Below are 22,963 nucleotides of genomic sequence, written 5' to 3' on the forward strand. Positions count from 1 at the left end.
CTGTGAGTTAAATCTGGCCCGCTATCTATTTTTGTAAATAAAGTTTTATTGAAACACAGCCATGTCCATTCACTTGTGTTTGTGGCTGCTTTCTTGCTACAGTGAGAATTGAGTAGTTGTAACAGAATCACATGGTTCCCCCAAAGCCTAAAATATTTATTAACTTTTCCTTTACAGAAAGATTTGTCTTTTTCAGAAAATCTCTGTATTAGTCTAAGTTAGTCTAGTTTTCTTTTATAAGGAAAAAACGTTGGAAATAGTCCTGAATGAAAATGTCACCTTCTGGTCAGGCGCAATGGCTCATGCCTATAATCCCAGCACTCTGGGAGGCCGAGGCGGGTGGATTGCTTGAGTCCGGAAGTTTGAGACTAGCCTGGGCAACGTAGCAAAACCCTGTCTCTATTAGAAATACAAAAAGTTAGCCGGGTGTGGCTAGCATGCACCTATAGTCCCAGATATTCAGGAGGCTGAGTTCAGAGAATCACATGAGCCTGGGAGGTGGAGGCTGCAGTGAGCAGAGATTGCACCACTGTACTCCAGCCTGGGCGACAGAGTGAGACCCTGTCTCAAAAAAGAAAAGAAAATGTCATCTTCTAAATTGAAGTGAGAAATAGGTTCTGATTTTCATGTCTGGTTTTGTTACTATAAAAAGCGGTTGAGTTTCACAGATATTTGTGATATTTAAATAACTGATATTTGCACTTGACATGACCTATGAAATGGGAAAAAAACGTGGCCTTCATTACATTTTGTAGATGATGGATTTTGGTTTTAACACGAATGAGTAAAATCCTGCTGGGTCCTGACACTAGAATCACATGGGTAGCTTTGTTAGGTGTGGGCCAAAAACACCTGTAAGGACATTTTGTTTATACATTGGTTAGTGTGGGTGGGATTCAAGTCTGCCTGCCCCGGTGCCAGGCTAAAGATGCAGTTTACTTAACTGTCAGGATTTGGACAAACTCGACAGCATTCAGGCTGGGTTAGTAATGCCCTGAACCCCAGCCAGGGGTATATACAATTACATCACTGAGAATGGTGGGAAAGAATGTGCTGCTGATGATTTTGCCATCGCTGGTCTGCGTACTGTTGATTATATAACACTTGCTGCATTGTGTGTATTCTTCTTCTTAAAATGGACAGAGCCTTGTCTTCTGCTCTGAGATGCACTGCTCTTGTTTAGGAAAGTAATGGGGAAATTATTTGTAGTTGATAAATGAGCCGCCGCCTGGGAGACGCTACAGCCAAGTAGTCTGAGCACGGGTCTGGGAAGCAGGAATTTGCATTCTAATCCCGGCTCTGCTACATGCTACTCCCTCTGTGACCTCTGGGGAAATGGTGGTGTCTGTTTTTCCCATCTGTACAGTAACGCTCACCTTAGATGTGGCTGTGCACTATTGTGTAAGTGCTTTGCACTGCCCAGACGTCTAAGCATCCTGTTTATTACTGAAACTGTATTTTTTTTTGTACAAACATGTTTGAGTTTACTTGTATTATACTTTCTGGGAACATGGCTTTTCCGTCTTTTCTGCTTGATGTTTTGCAGATTGTCTCTTTCACTTTGCAGTAATACTTGGAGGACAGGTAAATTTACTTGGAAATCCAAAGTAAGAGAGGCAGGGCAGAAGGGTCAGCTAGAGATGCATCATGTACATCGGGTGGGATGACAAACGTAACAGCTGCCCCTGGGCATTCTCTTTGCTTTTTCCCCTTGTCTACCTCTTAGAGCATTAGACTAAAATGAACAAAGCTGGACAAATGCCAGAACCTAAAGCTGTGTTTTATCTCCTACAATTTCCTTCTAATTTCCTTTGCAGACCAAGCTTTGACCTCAGACTCATTCTGGACCTGCTCTGTGCCACTGACTGCATTGGACAGGGGGGTCACGTAGGGGTTCACAAAAGTGTGTGGATTATTTTAGTGAGCTTTACTAAAATGTCTTTAGTCTTGATATAATCTCCTTTTTGAATATTCTTATTATAATTCATATACTAATTATACTATCTTTTTAATCCATTTGTAGCATATAGATCTTTGGATATATAAACTGGTGCTGCTTTGAACAGACCATCTCCAGGGCAGTTGATGTGTAAATGCAGTTGGCCTTGGTGTTATAAAAGAGGTTTCTATGTAAACTTAGTTTAGTGGATGTTGATTTTATGATAGACAGGAAATGAATAGAATTAAAAGTAAGGAAGAGGGAGGGGAGAAACAAAACCACTGGAAAGTATCAATGCAAAGAGAGGGGCAGATAGATGGACAGGATAGGAAACAGCTATTAATGAAGATGCCAAAACTGGTGAGCAGTGGCTCACAAATTAGCTGGTTGTGGATAGAGAGCAATGAGAGAAACCGCCCTTCGTGAATATTGACTTTGACTGGCAGTCATGGCTTAGGAGAGTGATTTGTATTGTACGATGAGACCAGAACCACCTTCTAGGATTAAATTAGAATCTGTATCCAGTTTTTCTTCCTCTCTCTGGGTAGAGGGTACCTGAGACCGATTATAGAGCTGCTCTTTTCAGTAGGATAGCTGTTACTCAATGTGACTGTCTAAATGAAAATCAACTAAAATAAAATAAAATTCAGTTCCTCGGTTGTACTAGCAACACTCCAAGTGCTCAGAAGCTCCATGTGGCTAGTGGCTACGATGTTGGACAGCACAGAAAAAGAACATTTTCATCTTTGTGTAGAGTTCTGTTGGCCAGTACTGGTTGAGAGGGTGTGATTGAGAATAACCACTAAGAATAACCAATGAGGGTAAGTGTGACTGTGGCCAGGCACGGTGGCTCACGCCTGTAATCCCAGCACTTCGGGAGGCCGAGGCAGGTGGATCACAAGGTCAGGAGATTGAGACCATCCTGGCTAACACGGTGTGAAACCCTGTCTCTACTAAAAATGCAAAAAATTAGCTGGGCATGGTGGCGGGCACCTGTAGTCCCAGCTACTCGGGAGGCTGAGGCAGGAGAATGGTGTGAACCCAGGAGGTGGAGCTTGCTGAGATCACGCCACCATACTCCAGTCTGGGTGACAGAGCGAGACTCCGTCTCAAAAAAAAAAACAAAAAAAAAAAGGATAAGTATGACTGTAACCTGTGTTCTTTGCCAAGTCAGTGAGGCCTAGTTTACTGAACACCAAGGCATGGGCAGCTGTGTTTTGAAGGTTGAAGGAGGTTGAGAAGTGAACAGTTGGAATTGATACATGTGTTAAGTGATGCTACCTAGACTTGGGGTTAAATGAAGTACCTGTAATGAATCTATGGGCCTAGAGTGCATTTGCACACTGGTATACCTCTGAGATTGTTCGTTGCTTATTGTTTACCCACGGCAAATCATTTAAACATGTTATCTTTTTTATGAGAAGAAATGCAGGAACAGGAATTTTTGCTGGCAAATTATATTTAACTTGATCTTCCTTATGAGCTTATTTAAAAATGCCTTAGGAAGACTGTGAACTATATTTCTTAGGCTGTCTCTTAATTGACCCAAGTCAATAAGATGACTTTGATTTTGTGTCTCTGGCACACCTTAATAACACATGTTAGATCACAAACAGAGCTAGTAGGAATGGAGAAGATGGTAGAGAAGAAGTTATATAAGGTTTGTCCTTAGCTAAATGTGTATAATTTTAAGACTCTTTTTGCTTTTCTTTTCTCCCATTTAGTGTATGATTTCTCTAGCCAGGTCAGGAAAGGATCCCTGATGGTGAACCCTAGGAAGTGAGATCTCAGTGGAAGGGTTTTAGTATGTGAATAGATTTTCCGAAACTCACTTTGTATCTTAATCTGTATCTTTCTGATGCCTTATCTCGAAGCAGTTTCTGAAGGAGACAGGTTTTGGGGACAAGATTGGTGAAAATAATCTGGTCTGAGAAATTATTTATTTTTGGTCTTTCTTTGTGGGGCACTTAAGTCAATAATCCTTTCCTGATTATGCTTCTACAGTAGAGGTTCTTTTGAGCTAATATAATCAGTTTCTTGTTCTCTCTTTAATGTGGAATGGGGTCGAAGGGAAGGAACTTTCCTTTCTTCTTTTCCTCCTTCCTTCTTTTAAAAAATCTATTCTAGCTATATTTATTCATCTTTCTAGGTCCATTATTTGTTTTGGGTGAAAAAAAGAGCAAACTGAGTGGAAAATGAAGAGAACCAGTTACAAGAAGCCACTCTCCCCCTTTATTTCAGTATTAAAAGTGGTACGTTTTTAGAAGATGGAGGTTTAAAGTTTCTTGCAACAATAAAATACACTTAATCCTCTTTGAGTTCAACAAGTAAACATTATATATATGGTCATAAAAGTTCCAAGTAATTTATGGTGACATTGGTTATTGAAAGCTGAGTTTCCTGCTTTTAGTCCGAAACGCTTCATGTAAGTTGGCAGGCTGAGTAACTGACTGAATGAGGGGGTCCTTCCCTTTCATCATAGTTACAAGTCCTTCAAAACAAGCTCTGTCTTGTGGCCTCTTTATCCATTCAATTGTGAGTCTTTGATTCTTTGAATTTAAAAAGCTATGATGCAGATCCATCTTATTTTTGTCTCTCTATTGGAGGACAAGATTATATTTTAGTCTCTAGAAAATAACATTAAAAAATGAATATCACATTTAGATAGAAAAATACTGCCAATATAGAATATTCATTTATATTTTGAAATTCAGTTTTTTTCAAAAGCTTGGAAGAGAAACTTTTCAGCTAATTTTTGCTTCTTTCAAAATTTCTAATCTTTTAAATATTATTTTTTATTTTACTAGGAGGTAACATAAATTTAAACTTCAAGTAAAATCTATTTAAAATTAGAATTGTTTTTGTTAAAGTCAAAGCCTTTTATTGTTGTTTTTAACTTACCATTGTTCATCTTGCAAAAAAAAAAAAGTTTCTTACATACTTCTGAGTATATTTATGCTTTATGTATCTTGATTTTGACACGTGACTTGCCTCTCTCTGGCCCACATGGCTAAAGCCAGCTAAAAGAAGTTTCTCCACAGCCGGGTGCAGTGGTTCATGCCTGTAATCCCAGCACTTTGGAAGGCCGAGGCGGGCGGATCATGAGGTCAGGAGATGGAGACTATCCTGGCTAACATGGTGAAACCCCATCTCTACTAAAATATTCAAAGATTAACTGAGCATGGTGGTACTTGCCTGTAATCCCAGCTACTTGGGAGGCTGAGGCAGGAGAATGGCTTGAACCAGGGAGTCAGAGGTTGCAGTGAGTCGAGATCATGCCACTGCACTCCAGCCTGGTGACAGAGTGAAACTCCATCTCAAAAAAAAAAAAAAAAAAAGTTTCTCCACTTCAGAGGGGATGTGTAGAATTTTGAGAAGCAGAATAGCTATTCAGCTTGCGCTGGATCCAGGATCGCTGGACAGTTTTCCTTGTCCTTGTCTAATGTCCATCTTGTCATCTGTCTTATCACGTGGCCCTTTTTTGGGCAGGTTGTGTGGAAGGGGACATACACAGCAGAGAGAGTAATCAAAAGCTTGTGCCCTAGATGCAGATTGCCTTGGTCAGAAGCCCAGCACTACCGCTGATTAGCTTTGTAACTTCAGATAATTTATTTACTGTTTTCATGCCTCAGTCTCCTTAGTGGTAAATTAGAGATAAAAACATTTCTACCTTCTTGGGCTGTTTTCCTGAGATAATACACGTCAAACACTGAGTCCAGTTCCTCGCATAAAGTGTTCAATAATATTAAGTATTCTGTTAGTCTCGGTTTTTAAATGGTACCAGATTCTTGCCTTGGGATGCTATTGAGACAGCATAATCTATCTCAAGAAATATGGGTTTTTTTTGAAAAAAAAATGATAAAACAATTTAGGACCCACAGAGGCAATTGAATACAGAAATTTGTACCCCACCTCTAATGTCGCAGACTTACGTGTTGTTTCCCAGGATTGGCTCTTGTCTCTGAAAGGGAGTCTAGGACCGTATTAGCTCATGAAATTAATTTTTTTGAGGCACCCATGTAAGCTGAACGTTGTTCAAAAAGAACACAGGTTAGAAGCACAAGAGCAAGAAATTAATTTTATGATTGATTGAGACAGGGTCTCTCTCTGTCACCCAGGCTGGAGTACAGTGGCACGATCATAGCTCACTGCAGCCTCAACCTCCTGGACTCAAGTGATCCTCCTACCTCTTGAGTAGCTGGGAGTACAGACAGGAGCCGCATCTTCAAGCTCAGGAGATCACGCTTAGTGAATTGGTGTTTAGTTAGTGCTGCTGTGTTTTTTTTTTTGTGAGTGTCTTGCCTGGTGGAAATCCATGCACTCCATGACTATATGATTGTCCGCTGTGCTGGAAATACCGTAGTGGGCATACTCACAGAGCCGTGCTTCTGTAGTCCTCACATCCCAGTGGAGGAAGAAGGCTGCAAACACGGTGCTTCAGATGGGGCAGAAGTGGGTGACGGGCTAGAGAGTGAATCGAAGGGGCGATTCTGCCACCAGGGGACACAGGGCGATGTTGGGAGACATTTTTGATTGTTACACCGGGGGAGGAGGCGCTACTGCCATCTGATGGGTAGAGAGCAGGGATGCTGATGAACATCCTGTAATACACGGAGACCCCCAACCCTACAAGCATTATCTGGCCCCAAATGTCAGTAGGACTGAGATTGAGAAACCTTGTTCTAGATTAAGTAAGTGATCAGGAAAGCCTTGCAGGGGAGGGGACATTTGGGTCAGCGCCTGAGTGATAGCAATGAGTTGTTGGCTGGGCTGGGTGGCTGACGCCTGTAATCCCAGTACTTTGGGTTTTTTTGTTTTTTGTTTTTGTTGTTGAGACGGAGTCTTGCTCTGTAGCCCAGGCTGGAGTGCTGTGGCTGGATCTCAGCTCACTGCAAGCTCCGCCTCCCGGGTTTACGCCATTCTCCTGCCTTATCCTCCCAAGTAGCTGGGACTACGGGTGCCCGCCACCTCGCCCGGCTAGTTTTTTTGCATTTTTTTAGTAGAGACGGGGTTTCACTGTGTTCACCAGGATGGTCTCGATCTCCTAACCTCGTGATCCACCTGTCTCGGCCTCCCAAAGTGCTGGGATTACAGGCTTGAGCCACTGCGCCCAGCCAATCCCAGTACTTTGGGAGACTGAGGCGGGCAGATTGCCTGAGCTCACAAGTTCAAGACTAGCCTGGGCAACACGGTGAAATCCCGTCTCTACTAAAAATACAAAAATTAGCCCGGCGTGATGGTGTGCACCTGTAATCCCAGCTATTCAGGAGACTGAGGCAGGAGAATCTCTTGAACCCATGAACCCAGGAGGAAGAGGTTGCAGTGAGCTGAGATGGCGCCACTGCACTCCAGCCTGGGTGACACAGTGAGACTCCATCTCAAAAAATAAAATAAAAATAAAAAAAGAATGAGCTGTCCACAACAAGCTTTGTAGGAGGAGCATTTGGGGAAGAAGAACTGTCAAGAACAAAGTCCCTGAGGCTAAAGTGGCTGTGGAAGGAGCAGAGAGAAGGCTGGTATGACTGGGATGAGTGAAGTGGGCTGGGGATAGATCACACAGGGTTTTGTGGTTGTTGTAAGAGTTTTTCAAGTGACTAACTGGGCTTTTGCGTTATCAGAGAGTTTGAATATTGTTTTTTGTTAGTTTGTTTTTATTGTGAGACAGAGTCTGGCTCTGTTGCCTAGGCTGGAGAGTATTGGTGCAATCTTGGTTCGCTGGTTCACGCCATTCTCCTGCCTCAGCCTCCCGAGTAGCTGGGACTACAGGCACCCACCACCATGCCCGGCTAATTTTTTGCATTTTCAGTAGAGACAGGGTTTCATCGTGTTAGCCAGGATGGTCCCGATCTCCTGATCTCGTGATCCACCCACCTCAGCCTCCCAAAGTGCTGGGATTACAGGCGTGAGCCACCAAGCCCCGCCGAATATTGTTAATTGTTTTGAACTTTTTCCCCTTTGATTTTATTTTCCACAGAATTATGGCCTCGAAACTGATAATATGAAGAACTTGGTTCTGAAACTGAGAGCATCCTCCCACAATTTACAGAATTACATAAGTAGCCGGCGGAAAAGTCCCGCTTACGATGGAAACACCTCCCGCAAGGCCCCCAATGAGTTCCTGACCTCCGTGGTGGAGCTCATCGGCGCCGCCAAGGCCTTGCTGGCCTGGCTGGACCGGTAAGTTGGAGCTGTGCCTTTCACTGCCCTGCAGGAGCAGAGGCCAAGCTGCATGGTAGCTGTACTTTGTCTTAGGAAAAGGAACCACTGTTCTTTCCATATCATTTTTGCCGGCGCCCCCCCTTTTTTTTTTTTTTGAGGCAGAGTCTCTCTCTGTGGCCCAGGCTGGAGTGCAGTGGCGTGATCTCGGCTCACTGCAAGCTCCACCTCCCGGGTTCACGCCATTCTGCCTCAGCCTCCCTACTAGCTGGGACTACAGGCACCCGCCACCACGCCTGGCTAATTTTTTAATATTTTTAGTAGAGATGGGGTTTCACCGTGTTAGCCGGGATGGTCTCGATCCCCTGACCTCGTGATCCACCCGTCTCGGCCTCCCAAAGTGCTAGGATTACAGGCGTGAGCCACCATGCCCGGCCTTTTACCGACTCTTGAGGAGTCCTCGATCGGTGGTAGATTTTAGGATTCCTTTGCCAGTTACTTAAACGGTTAATAGCAGGAACAAATTAACTTCAGCTTAGAGAAGAGTGAAATTGTGTTAAAGGTTGTGTTTTACTGAGATTAAATATTAATGGCTGAGGATTTGATTGGTATGAAAGCTGTTAGTTGACTTCAGAAGGGATGTTAACTGTCATTTTTGATTTGTTTTTTTATCTAGTCCTTCTCTCTTTCTATTCAGATTCCTATTTTATGTGTCACTTGAGAGAAACCAGTTAAATAAAAAGTGATTTAATACAAAACTTAGCCAGGCGTGGTGGCGCATGCCTGTAATCTCAGCTACTCGGGAGGCTGAGGCAGGAGAGTTGCTTGAACCCAGAAGGCGAAGGTTGCAGTGAGCCAAGATTATTCCACTGCACTCTAGCCTTGGCAACAGTCTCAAACAAAACAAAACAAAGCAAAACGAAACAAAACAGAAAAGAATTTAGAGTAGCCCATGGGGTTAGCTATACTCACCAACATACAGTGGGATCTCAGTGGATTCTCCCTACGCCTTTTAAGAGGATTGTTGTTACCTTCCAGGGCTCCGTTTACAGGGATCACTGATTTCTCAGTCACGAAGAACAAAATTATCCAGCTTTGCTTGGACCTGACCACTACAGTCCAGAAGGTCAGTAGTATGTCATTTTCACTTTCTAATTCTTTTTTTTTCCTGCTCTTCCTCTTCTTGAAAGGATTTTCATGCAGGTGTGAAGTACAACTCTCCTCTCCCCACCTCAGTTTTTTTCCCATCAGAATTGGGGAGAGATGAAAGGCTTTAAGTTAGATCCATTGTAAAGATGGTTTCTGTGAAGACTGACCAGTGGCCTTTGAATTAAAGATTACCTTTTTGTGTGTTTTAAAATAGTCAAACTAATAATTCCTGTACTTCCCCTAAAATGTTAGAACACTTAATTTTTTTTAATGAAATTTCTGGAGTAACTAAGTTGCATGATAGTCTTTGTTCTGAGTACTTTACTGTATCTGCTTCTTAATTTTCTTTTCATTTTGGCCTCTCGTTTTTGGATTTACCAGTCAGGATGGGCTAGGTTGTGGTGCAGTAACAAACACACCCCCAAACCTGAAACCTTGGCAGTTTATTCCTTGATTATTTACATCCAAATGGGTCAGGGGCAGGGGACAGTCAGCTCTGACTTTCCTCATTTCAAAATGTATAGGACATAGGTTGACAGAATCACTGGTATATCATGTTGCTTGTCCCCAAGGCAGAGAGGTAAAAATCATGAAGGTCTACACACTGACTGATGTTCTGAATTGCAAGTGACACATGTCAGTTTCACTCATGGCTCATTGCCCAGAACTAGGTATCTTAGTAAAGGCTCAGGAAGTTTTATATTAGCCAGTCTGTAACTGATTGAGCTTCTGTGATCTTAACTTTAAAAAAAAAATTCTTCTTGTACCATCAGCTCTTAGGACTACCTTCTGTCCTGTTACTTGGCATGCAGCAGATGCTTGTCAAATATTTTTGAAATGAATTGAGACTATGAAATGTGAGGAAGAGCTGCTTGTTTTTTCATGTCCCACTTGGTTCTAAAATTCTGTGTTTCCACATTTGTTTCTACTGCTGATTTGGCAAAGCAAAGAACATCCTCCCTTCTGTCCTGACCGTGCCATTACAGAGATGCAGTTCTGAAAAGCCGTGTGTTTTCTGGTTGTTTCTGGAATGTGAATTGTGAACTTTGTCTCTGCACGTGGCAGTTGTTTGCTCTCGTCCTCAGCAGCCATTGTTCTCAAGGCACGTGGATTTTTGAGGTCATGATCTTAGAAAGGTGCTCAGAGCAACTAAAGTAGCTTCTGAGTTTTTTCTCTTTTTTATGATGCATAAAGTAATTTTGACAAAATAGTCTGATACCAGTTGTGATGCGTTAGTCATACAACCATGAAAGCATGGCATTTGTGGTTGAAGGCATTTCCCTGATACCTACCTTGAGTGTCCTTTTTTTCCCTTGCTTCCCTCTTCCCATAATATTTTGCTCATATTTTGATTTTTTTTTTATTTTTAAGAGATGGGGTCTTACTCTGTTGCTTGGGATGAAGTGCAGGGGTGTAATCATGGTTCACCGTAGCCTCAGCCTCCTGGCTCAAGCAATCCTTCCACCTTAGCCTCCTGGATAGCTGGGACTACAGGTGCATGCCACCATGCCCAGCTTGTTTTTAAATTTTTTGTAGAAACAGGGTCTTGCCATGTTGCCCAGGCTGGTCTCAAATTCCTGGCCTCAAGTAATTCTCCTGCCTCGACCTCCCAAAGCGCTGAGAGGCATAAGCCACTGCACCTGACCCTGTTTTGATTTTTAACCGAGTTTACTAGCAATCAATTAAATGAAAGAGGTGAATATTGTGATTAGCAAATGGGAAAGTTTTGCTTGTTGGTACATTTGTGTTTTATTGTGAAGGGTCCTTGACTGTGTGGCTGATTGAGGCCGTCCCCACTGCAGTGTAGGGAGAGGAGAGAAAGGGATGAAAGTGAAGGCAGAGGGGGTCATGTTTGTTTCATGGGATGAACTTCTGTCTAAGCAAGTTGATGTTGGCTTTCTAGGTATTTGGACACTTCTTTCAATACATTTTTGTTTAGCACTTACTCTGTGTCTGCTGCCCTGGGATACCGGAGTGAATAAACAGATAAAAAGTCCCTGACCTTCTGGATCTTGCAGTCTCTGGGAGAGAGAAAATGGATGGATAAGCAAACTTTTATATATGAGTATATGTGGTTATATAAAGGTAAAGCAATGCTAGGGAGGGAAGGTGCACAGGAAGGAGTGAGGATACAGTTTGAGATATGTGCCTGGAGTCACCTCCTTGAGAAGGTGACACTTGAGTAATTCAGCCAGAAGTCTATGCTTGTCTGATGGGATGGGCTTATGCATCATCTCAAGTGCTACTTTTCCTGGTAATTGGAGAGAGGGGTCGATCGTTAGGAACTGATGATTACAAAAAAAAAAAAAAAAAAAAAAAATTCTCCCCGTAGGAAGTACACATCCTGATCTGGTCACATCACAGGCGTACCTGTGAGCGTCCTCATTGCGCCTCTCCAGCTTATTGAGGCCGAAGAATGCCTGGGACATGATGAATGGTGATTTTTAAAATGTGTGTTGTATGAATGAAATAATGCTTTGGAAAGTTAGGCTGCTGAGAATGACTTTTATCAGAACTCAGGGGACACAAGAGGTATTAGTTTTGCTTCTGCGTTCATTTTCTGTTTCTCTTTTTCCCGTGGTGCTCACCGAGGGAGGTTAGTCTAGTGGTTAAGAGCGTATTCTTCACAGACACTATAGGTTCAAATCCTATCTCTACACATTAATTAGCCCTGGGGCCTTGGACAAGTCACTTACAAGTTTTGAACCTCAATTTTCTCATTTGCAAAATGGGAATACAAATATTTACCTTACCAGATAATTTGGTGGGATTTCTACAAGTTAATGTTGAGTTAAAAAAAAAAAAAAAAAAAAAAAAGGCAAAAAAGTAAGTGTGGTATGAAGATAAATGGTTACCATAAATACCTAAAATGCATGTGTGTGTGTGTGTATATATAAAAAACATACATCCTATGCAAACTTGTATATAAGTTAATATGTAAATACAGTGGACAGTTTACCTTACCAGATAATTTGGTGGGATTTCTACAAGTTAATGTTGAGTTAAAAAAAAAAAAAAAAAAAAGGCAAAAAAGTAAGTGTGGTATGAAGATAAATGGTTACCATAAATACCTAAAATGCATGTGTGTGTGTATATATATATATAAAACATACATCCTATGCAAACTTGTATATAAGTTAATATGTAAATACAGTGGACAGTTTGGAAAAAAAGTTGTATTTACTCTGGCAGAGGGAGAGATAGGGAGGGAATGTAGGAGCCAAGCCAAAAAAAGGGAACAAAAGTTTTTTATTTACAAAAATCATGTATATGACCACATTTATGTAAAATGAGATACAGATAAATAATATAAAATACTTAAAATAATACCTACTCCAAAAGATTGTTATGAAGATTAAATGAGATATAACATGTGGGCCGGGCGCAGTGGCTCATGCCTGTAATCCCAGCACTTTGGGAGGCCGAGGCGGGCAGATCACGAGGTCAGGAGATCAAGATATAACATGTGAAAAGCACAGTGCCTGCTTCAGAAGGAGTAGACTGTGGGAGGAAATACAAAAATCTTGCATTGTACTTGCTTTCTGAAATCAAATTTGATAGTTTGAGGCGAAGAACTGGCCAAATATATTGCCCTCATCCTCTGGTTTTTTTTTATTTTAAATTTGAACAGTTTTGAAGGAGTAAGACTGATGCGTAAATATTTATCAGGATATCATTTTCTGAACTTAGATTGAAAAATATGTTTCTTAACAAGTGTTGTTGACAAGCACATGTTCTGTAGTAATTGAAGTGCATAACCGGGCGTGGTGGCTCACGTCTGTAATCCCAGAACTTTGGGAGTCCGGGGCAGGTAGATCACCTGAGGTCAGGAGTTCGAGACTAGCCTGGCCAACGTGGCGAAACCCCATTTTGTATTTTGTATTAAAAATACAAAAATTAGCTGGGAATGGTGGCAGACACCTATATGTCCCAGCTACTTGGGAGGCTAAGGCAGGAGAATCACTTGAACCCGGGAGGTGGAGGTTGCAGTCAGCCAAGATCGTTCCACTTCACTCCAGCCTGGGCGAAAGAATGAAACTCCGTCTCAAACAAAACAAAACAAAGAAAGAACATAGGTGGTTTGGCAAATGGTGATGTTTGCGCACATGTGCGCTCAGATACACACGAATTAGAAATCACAAACTTGATGAATGATTTGAGTGTGGCTTACCCCAGGTGCGTTGTGGTGGTAGCAATGAGACTGAACGTGCCAGGGAACTTCACATTCTCTTGCAGCTGCTTGACAGAAGATCTGTTGACTGGGAAGACATCTGTCTTTGCCATTTACTCCTTTTAACTGGGGAATTGGAGAAATAAAAGTTGTATTTCTTTCCAGACAAAGAACATGTTCTGCCTGAGCCTTTATTCTTGGTGTCCCTGTGAAGAGACATCTGCTTGTCCCGTCTTTCTTCTACATCTTGCCGTCCCCCCTTCTTATTGTGGTGACATCCTTTTCCTTCCATCCATCTCTGCATCCTTTCTTCCAATAATAATTTATGAGTCCTCTAATTTGAAAGATACGTATTGCTGCTTCTTTTCTCCTGCAAGGAAACCGCACATTTCTTTTAAGAAATTTCTTCATTTGTTAACATTTCTTTAGCTGTCATCCTATACCAAGTATAAGGATAGATCTTCCCATTCAGTGTTGAGGCTGTAATTTGAGATGAAGGACCCCAAGGTGGGAAGGGATTGAGATCTGCATTTCCATTGTAGTCTCCTCATGTTGTGATGCCATGAAAACTGAAATAGGGACGGCAAGAGAGACACAATGGCACTGGCAGGTGCTGAGTTTCAGTCTGGAAAGAAATAGAGAATGAGGCCAGGTGTAGTGGTGCACGCCTCGAGGCCCAGCTACTAGAGGCTGAGATGGGAGGATCTCTTGAGCCCAGGAGTTTGAAACCAGCCTGGACAACATAACAAGATACTATCTTCACAACAACAATAAAAAAGAATTAGGAAAATGAGCAATATTTGTCCCTGAGAAAACTGAATGGAAAGAAAGCAAGCCTGCCAGGCTGAATGTCTCACTTCTTTAATCCCACCACTTTGGGAGGCCAAGTCGGGAGGATTGCTTGAGACCTGCCTGAGCAATATAGTGAGAATGCTATATTAAAAAAAAAATTAAAAAGCTAGGCAAGCATGGTGGCGTGTGCCTATAGTCCCAGCTACTTGGGAGGCTGAGGTGGGAGGATTGCTTGAGCTTTGGAAGCGGAGGCTGCAGTGAGCCATGTTCGTGCCATTGCACTGAGGCCTGGGTGACAGAGCGAGACCCTGTGTCACGTCCATGAAAAGAAAGCAAGCCATGGAAGCAGAAGAGGAAAAGACCACTGCTGAGTGCTGACTGCGTCTCAGGTGTATATCCATGCTTGACGCGTGTCATCACACCGAATTCTCAGCAGGTGTGCATCCACGCTTGATGTGTGTCATCATCACACTGAATTCTCAGCAGATCTCAGAGGCAGGCTTTGTTATCACCCCATTTTAGAAAGAAGACAACTAAGGCTCAGAGAAGTTGAACCTGCTGCGCAAGGCTGCTCGGTTCCTGAGAAGGCAGAATAGGAGGAGAGGCTGGGGGGTGCTGAGAGCCACCTAGGCTGGGCCTCTGCTGCCAGGTGACCCAGGGCTGTGAGAAGCTCAGCTCACTGTCCAGTCTCTGAGGGGGTGGCTTGGTTTCAGCACTCATTTTTCCATTCCATTGCCTTCACGCCAGAAAACAATGTGAAGTCATGCCTGCAGCTGCTTCCTCTCGGCAGGAATGGGTGTGGGAACCACGATCTCGGTGGCGGGAGGTGAGAGGGAGCCCTTTCACACGCCAGCTGGAACAATTTGGGAGGCGGAAAGCTCCTCGTGCTGCTGGCTCCATCACCACTGCAGTCACCACCGCAGGGAGCTGAAATTCTTGGTGACCTCTTGGATCCCTCAAGGAATCAAGTTGTAGGAACCATGCGGTCACAAGTCTACCTTGTTCTTGAGCTCTGGTGTATTGAGAGTTGCTCTCTGCCTCTAGGTGATGGTCTCCCCAAAGTGACAGTGCTTGTATTAATTTAGAGATCTGTGGGCCGGGCGTGGTGACCCACACCTGTAATCCTAGCATTTTTGGAGGCCGAGGCGGGTGGATGGCTTGAGTCTAGGAATTCAAGATCAGCCTGGGCAACATGGCGAAACCCCGTCTCTACAAAGAATACAAAAATTAGCCAGGCGTGGTGGCGTGCACCTGTGGTCCCAGTTGCTTGAGAGGCTGAGGAAGGAGGATCAGTTGAGCCCGGGAGGTCAAGGCTGCCAGTGAGCTGACATTGCACCACTGCATTCCTGCTTGGGCAACAGAGTGAGACCGTGTCTTTAAAAAAAAAAAAAGAAAAGAAATTTGTGATGAAAGATAGACACAAAGACAAAGTATTAGTTTTATTTCTAGCACACAATCACATATGTATACTGTGTTTCTAAGGTTGAAATTTATTTAACAAATCTGTCAGACAGTATTAATGGGGGATGAGCCATAATGGTAGTTGATGGTTTAGTTTTAACTATAAGATAGAATTGGAAAAGCACATTTTAGCTATAATTATTCCTATTTACAGAGGTTGCTCCTGTAGTTTAAGTTAATATCAACTTCACACATGTAAAAATACATTTCTAAATTTATTTTTTTAAAGTCTTTTCTCCCCGGGCTGCTCTTTTCCTGAGAGTCAGTATAAATTTTAGGAGCAGTCCTTACTATTGTTTCCTACATTTTTATCTAGTAGAAAAATGTTTAAACAAATTTAAGAAGACAATAAAAGTCTGATTATTAAATCATATAGAGTAGAAACTGGTAGCCATCTTCCTTCCTCAGAAGTAGTAAAAAAATAACCTAAAAATGACTTTTTGATTGAAGTGAAAAATCTTCGCCTGACAATTCCAACACAGTTGATTAACATTTTTTCATGTACATAAAAGAATTAGCATTATCTTTAAGGTTGTCCTAGCTTGGGATTACAGTTAATAGTGCTGAATAAACTCTATAGAATCTAGTTGTATTGACTTTTTTTTTCTGCATGCATTCTGCAGTATAGGTTGAAATCCTTTGCTACGGATGAGTTCTAGAAGGTTAACTGTGAAAGTTTCACATTGGCAATTTCACTTTGGCAGCTTTGAGACAGGACAATGGTGGCTCCTATAATCAGCTAACCCAGTTCATACGGTGTTCCAAGCCTTTTGTTCTTAAGCTGAATAAATAATGCTTTGCATTCCAGCCCTTTATTTCGTGTCATCAATAGCATACCTCAAGACCACTTTTTTGGCAGTGTGTTAATGAATGTTTTGTTGAACTCTTTTCATCTATCAAGGACTGAAATATCTGATTTAATCTCAGTGGTGCTTAAAATAAACGTTTGTGGCTGAGTTTACTCAAGCCCTTATTTGAAAGCTATTCTTGTAGGCAGGTCCAGAGCTAAAGACTGCCAGCTTGTCGGCCCACTGCTATCTGTTCCTGGGGGCACACTGGGAGCCATCGTCAGGTTTCTTGACTTGGATTTCTGACTTACTACTCTCTGGACAGTCTGGAGAGTAGGTGGATTTCAGTGCAATGATTTTTGTAAGTTTTCAAATTCAGTAATTGGCCAAATGGGTTCCTTGGATGAGAACTCCTTGGGTCAGGGGAGAGCGGGACCTTCAGAAGGTGAGAACGTCAGCTCTGTTCCTACTGTGCCCTCCCTTTCCCATCCCAGTCCCGCAGGACTGTGCAGGCTGAGGGCTGTGTCAGAGACCACCTTGAGCTGCAGAAAATATCTAGAAAGTTAAGCCAACAGTTCTGAGGGTTTTTAACTCTTGTACTCAGTGTTCATTTTCTCCATCCCCTTCTTTAGGATTGCTTTGTAGCAGAAATGGAGGATAAAGTTTTAACTGTGGTAAGTATGCGTTCTAAAAGTTACTGTAAAATTCCTTTTCCAAAGGCAGTGGGAATCACATTAAGTAAATGCACTGTGGCTAATTACTTCAGGAGATACTTTGAAATATTGGCTTTTGGGACACGAGTTTTTAAATTTAGGTGGAAGGGAAAGCACAAAAGTTACTTAACAAGACCAACTACTGTGAAAATTCCTGTACTTAAATTAGCTACATTGAGTCTCTGTTTTATTGTTACTTTTTCTGAACATTATATCAGGATACAGTTATACGTACATTGCTAGCTAGCCTGCTAATCACGATTGAACTGGTGTGCAAATTTCACTTTAGGACCGTTTTGATTTAAGAAAAAAATTCTTGGCAACAACCTTATGATGGAGGGGGGATGTGCTGGAACTGTTTAAGGAGCATTTTGTAACTATTCATCATCACTTCCTCCTTTTGGCATAAGCCGGCCTGTGCTCTTTTGATAAGACCTTCCTCCTACTGATGTTGAGGAATTTAGCAATGAAACTGCTATAAATATATTTTCCATAAATAGGGAGGCCAAACAAATTGGAGGAATGTAAAAAGTATCACTTCTTGGATTCTCCCCCTTGGAAAGAAAAATCACTCTTTGGAATTTCCTGATTTCTTTGGTTGTTTAATTTTGAAAGGTTAGATGAGTCTGATTGGGGAAATACCACACGTAACCACTGTGACTTCTACAAGGAGACCACTTAATAGGGATCCTCTCATTGTCTCTTTAGTTTTACCTCGTCGGTGTTTGGCATTCAAAGAATGTGAGTGATCACTAAAAAGATGATAACCTAAATGTAAAATGCAAAACTATAAACCATCTAAAAGATAACATAGGAGAAAATGTAGGTGACTGTCAGTCAGGTTTGCAATGAGTTTTCAGATAGAATACCAAAAGCGTAATTCATGAAAGAAAAATTGATAACGTGGACTTCATTAAAATTAAAAACCGCTATGTGAAACGCACTGGTAAGAGAATGAAAAGACAAGCCACAGACTGGGAGAAAATGTTTTCAAAACACCTAGCAGATAAAGGACTTGTATCCAAAATATACAAAGAACTCTTAAAATAAGAATAAGAAGACAAACAACCCAATTATAAAGGAGGCAAAAGATCTGAATAGGTACTTACATACACATGGCAAATAAGCCTATGAAAAGATGTTCAATGTCATCCGTAATTAGGGAATTGCAAATTAAAACAACGAGATACCACTATACACCTATTATATAGGCTAAAATATAAAACACCGACAACACCAAACGCTGCTGAGGATGTGGAGCAACAGGAATGCTCATTAATTGCTGGTAGAAATGCAAAATGGTGTAGGCAGTTTGGAGGACAATTTGGAAGTTTCTTACAAAATGAAACATATTCTCTTACCATATGATCCAACAGTTGTGCTCCTAAATATTTACCCAAAGGAGTTGAAAATTTACATCAAAAAATGTGCACAGGATGTTTATAGCAGGTTTACTCAAAATTGCCAAAAAAATTGGAGGCAACCTTAGTGTCTCTCAATAGGTAAATGGATAAAGAAACTGTTGTACATCTATAAAATAGAATATTATTCAGCAATAAAAAAGAAATAAGCTATTAAGTCCTGAAAATATATGGAGGAAACTTACAAGCATATTGTTAATTGAAATAAGGCAGTCTGAAAAGGCTACATGCTGCATAATTCTGACTATTTGGCATTCTAGAAAATCAAAACCACAGAGATAGTAGAAAGATCTATGTTTGCCAGGGGTTCGTGGTGAGGGATGGGGTGGTGGGTAATTAGGCTGCGCACAGGGGATATTTAGGACGTTGAAACTATCCTGTATGAGACCGTAATGATGGATACATGACATTAGGCATTTGTCAGAGCTCGTAGAATGCACACCACAAAAAGTGAACCCTAATATAAATTAAAGATTTTAGTTAATGTCTGAATATTAGTTCATCATTTGTTTTTGTTTTGTTTTATTGGAGACAGAGTCTCGCTCTGTCACCCAAGCTGAAGTAGAGTGGTGTGACTCGGCTCACTGCAGCCTCAGCCTCTGCCTCCGAGGTTCAAGCAATTCTGCAACCTCAGCCTCCCGAGTAGCTGGGGTTACAGGCACCCGCCACCATGCCCATCTAATTTTTCTATTTTTAGTAGAGATGGGGTTTTGCCATATTGGTCAGGCTGGTCTTGAACTGCTGACTTCAGGTGATCCACCCACCTTGGCCCCCCAAAGTGCTGAGATTACAGTCGTGAGCCGCTGTGCCCAGCCTAGTTCATCATTTGTAACAAATGCATTGCACTAGTACAAGATGTTAATAATAGAGGAAGCTGGGAATGGAGGGTGGTGGTGGAGGGGATATATGGGAACTCAATGGACTTTTTGCTCAATTTTTTAAATAAACCTAAAACAGCTTTAAAAAGTAAAGTCCATTAAAAAAATGGTTTAGGCCCAAAACAAATTTTTTTTTTTTTTTTTTTGCCTTGTCAATATTTGGTGTTCAGAGACTGTGAGCAATCATTGAAAAGTCAGGTAGGTGGCCTTGGAGAAATGATTCCATTTCATTGCTGAAAGGGGATTTCTGCCTGGCCTGTGTTCTTCGGTGGTCATGAAGGAGTGAATATAAAAACTGCCCTTTGTAAACAAAGCTGAAATAGTGGCACTATTCCCACGGATGGTAAACAGGAAGTCTAAATGCCATGCATTCATTGAGCAGAATTATCAGAATGATTGCCGACCAGAACTAAAGATTATAGGTGAAATGCATTTCTCTAAAAATCAGCTTGAGATAAACTTGGTCAATGATTGAACTTTCCTATTTGCTTCTCCAATTCTAGGTCAAGGTTTTAAATGGCATCTGTGACAAAACAATCCGATCTACCACAGATCCTGTGATGAGCCAATGTGCATGTCTGGAGGAAGTTCACTTACCAAACATTAAACCTGGGGAAGGCCTGGTAAGTTCTAATAACACTGGTTTTATTTTCAGATAACGTATATCATCATTTATTAAATTTTTAAAAAAAATTCCTTATTGCTTTCACTATAATTCTGAAAAGTAGAATTAAGTTAGACCACCTTCCGTGATGTAGTTAGGAATGTGCTATCTTGAATCCTGTTGATATGTTTTCTATCTTCAAAGTATAAAAATAAATACAATTTAAAAACTGTATACTCATATTTTGAAGATAACACTTTATTTTTAGGACTTAGCAATGCAAGGAAATATAAAACATTTACACAAAGGAAATATGGTCTCTGGCTACAAAAGCAACATCTGTCTGAAAGTCTCTATTAGCACTTAGACAAATGTGAGAAGAGACTGGCTGAAGGCAGTGATTCTTAAGAAGGGTTTAGAAACGTTTCATAAGTAATATACGAGCTATATCATAACAGGCTGTGGGACTATATACAGGTAGTCTCCGAGTACCTAGCGTGCATCCTGTGGGATTAATTTGCTGAAATTTTCGTGAAGAAGCTGTGAAGCCCATTAGTTAGTTTAGAGGCTTTGAGTCAGAGAGAGCTGGGTTTAAGTCCCGGCTCTTTAGGGACTTAACCTCTTTACGTGTCAGTTTCCTCATAGGGTTGTTGAAAGTATTGTATTACATTGTGAGTGCCAAGTGCCAGGCCCCAAGCACATAGTACGTGTGCATTAATGTGGCTGCAGCTACTGTTGCTGGTATTGATGATGAGGAGGTGAAGGAGGAGGAGGAGAAGGTGGAGGGGGAGAAGTATCTAATGTATAGGTAGCTGTTGGGAGCTATTAAGGTAGTCTCTGCTCTTAGATAGAAAAAAACAAAAATCAACCGACTGTTTTAGGCCCACATTCTTAGTGAGCAGAAATTTGCATATTGGTACTGCTTGACTTCAAGGCAAATGATGGATTATAACAGATTAAGTTTAAACAGGGAGGACTTCCTGGAGGTAGGTTTATAGTCAAATATTTAAGCAGATAAATGCCCTGAGCAGGCAGAAATGGAGTTGTCATTTCAGATGGTAGAGTTATACAAGCAGTGCCCTGGGAGGGGGAGTACCATGTGTAGGGGAGAAGCTGATATAATCTGTGAGTGAAAGTAACAGGATAGGAGAGGAATGGGCAGAACCTGAAGGCATTGGTGTTTGATGGGTCTCTCATCATAAATTGGTGTAGGTTAATGAGCAGGCTGGGTGCAGCGTAATGTCTGAGGAGGGTCCACATTGTTACAGCATAGATACCAGGGTGAGCAACTACTTTTTGCCCGTTCTACTTTTTGCTCTCTTTTCCCATCTTGTAGCAGTTTAATTAAACAACATTAAATGTGGTGAGTCCAACTGCAGAAATAATTCCTCAATGTTATAGTCGGTGTATCACTCAGTGAGGCATGGCCTCTGAGTTTGCCTCTCAGGCCTCTTAGGAGAGAGAATATTCATTCATCTTTACATTTCCCTTAAAAGGAAAGATGTCTGTTACTAATTTGCTCCCTATGCTTTGTTATTTAATAATCTTTGTTCATATATCTTTGTGTGATTATTAGTAGCTTTAATAGTTACTCTGAGGTTATTTCGGTTACCAAATTTAAATGAATATATTGTGTCCCTAGACCAAGAAATGGTCAAGAAAGAACTGTTCTTTGGCTGGGTGTGGTGGCTTACTCCTATAATCCCAGCACTTTGGGAGGCCGAGGTGGGAGGATCACTTGAGCCCAGGAGTTTGAAACCAGCCCAGATAACATAGCGAGGTCCTTTCTCTATTAAAAAAATAAAATAATTAGCTGGGTGTGGTGGCACACACCTGTAGTCCTGGCTTCTTGGGGAGGCTGAGGTGAGAGGATCACTTGAGCCCAGGAGTTCAAGGTAACAGTGAGCTGTGTTGGCATCGCTACACTCCAGTCTAGGCAACATAGCACGACCCCGTCTCATTGTCAACATAATAGAACCGTTCTTGTTTGAAGTGCCTCCCTCATTCACTCATTCTGTAGGTCTAAGAAAAAGCCCACATCCTCGGAGTTGTGGCATAATTCTGTGTGCCTGGTACACAGATTATAGTATCAAAGAGATCACACGTTTTACTGCTTTCACCAGTATTTCAGTTTGCTTAGCTCCCCTTCACCACCCTTTAGATCTTGTTTCTCGATGTTTCGGGAGGCTGAAAAACGAGTATTGTTCTGAAGGGACTGTTGTTAATGTTTTATAAGTTTAAGTCTTGCTTGGGGTGATGTCTGTAAATGTTGGAGTAATGAGTTAATCTGTTTGTGACTCACTCCAGGGCATGTACATCAAATCAACCTATGATGGGTTACACGTGATTACTGGAACCACAGAAAATGTAAGTGTATATTCATTAAGTGTAAAAGCTGTTGTGTGTTTAAACAAATTTGATCCACAGTCTCTATACTTTGAATTTAAATGTGTGCATGTTGTTTGATTATTATGAGAGCATGGGTACCTGCTTTGTTTATTTCTGTTGACAGAGTACTGCTTGTCACCAACTGTTGTCAATTTATTATTTAAATCGTCCTTTATTGCTCTTGTTCATACACCTTGCCCAGTTTTTATGCTACCCTTGTGTTAATTACTGCTTTTGCACCCTGGAAGTGTTAAGCCATAAATACAAAAGCAGTGATCTTTTTGTTTTTGAGAATCACTCTTATAACAACTGGGATTGGTAACCATGTGTATAAAATATATATTTTTTGATTTAATGGAATTTTTATGTCTCCAAAGCAGCTATTTCAGGATTTTTTTTACAACATATTTTTATAGTTGTGTTTCACAATATTTGGCATGATACTGAAATTTAGTCCTCTCTCCCCGCCCTTTGAATAGGAAAAGCAGGTCTGTTTTCTACTG

The 22,963-nt window shown here is 41.4% G+C and overlaps 1 protein-coding gene across 2 annotated transcripts in view; it reads left to right on the forward strand.

Annotated features, from left to right (window-relative positions):
* Positions 1-22,963, forward strand: part of CNKSR3 (CNKSR family member 3) — a 107,978-nt gene that overhangs the window by 60,336 nt on the left and 24,679 nt on the right. For both annotated transcript variants that reach the window (XM_008007652.3, XM_038001126.2), the window contains exons 3-7: positions 7,914-8,116; positions 9,134-9,221; positions 17,089-17,130; positions 19,972-20,091; positions 22,380-22,439. In XM_008007652.3, coding sequence (XP_008005843.3) covers positions 7,914-8,116; positions 9,134-9,221; positions 17,089-17,130; positions 19,972-20,091; positions 22,380-22,439 — 513 coding nt within the window. The remainder of the gene's footprint in view (positions 1-7,913; positions 8,117-9,133; positions 9,222-17,088; positions 17,131-19,971; positions 20,092-22,379; positions 22,440-22,963) is intronic.

This window comes from Chlorocebus sabaeus, chromosome 13 (genome assembly GCF_047675955.1).
Source record: "Chlorocebus sabaeus isolate Y175 chromosome 13, mChlSab1.0.hap1, whole genome shotgun sequence".
In the NCBI taxonomy this organism is placed as follows: Eukaryota; Metazoa; Chordata; class Mammalia; order Primates; family Cercopithecidae; genus Chlorocebus; species Chlorocebus sabaeus.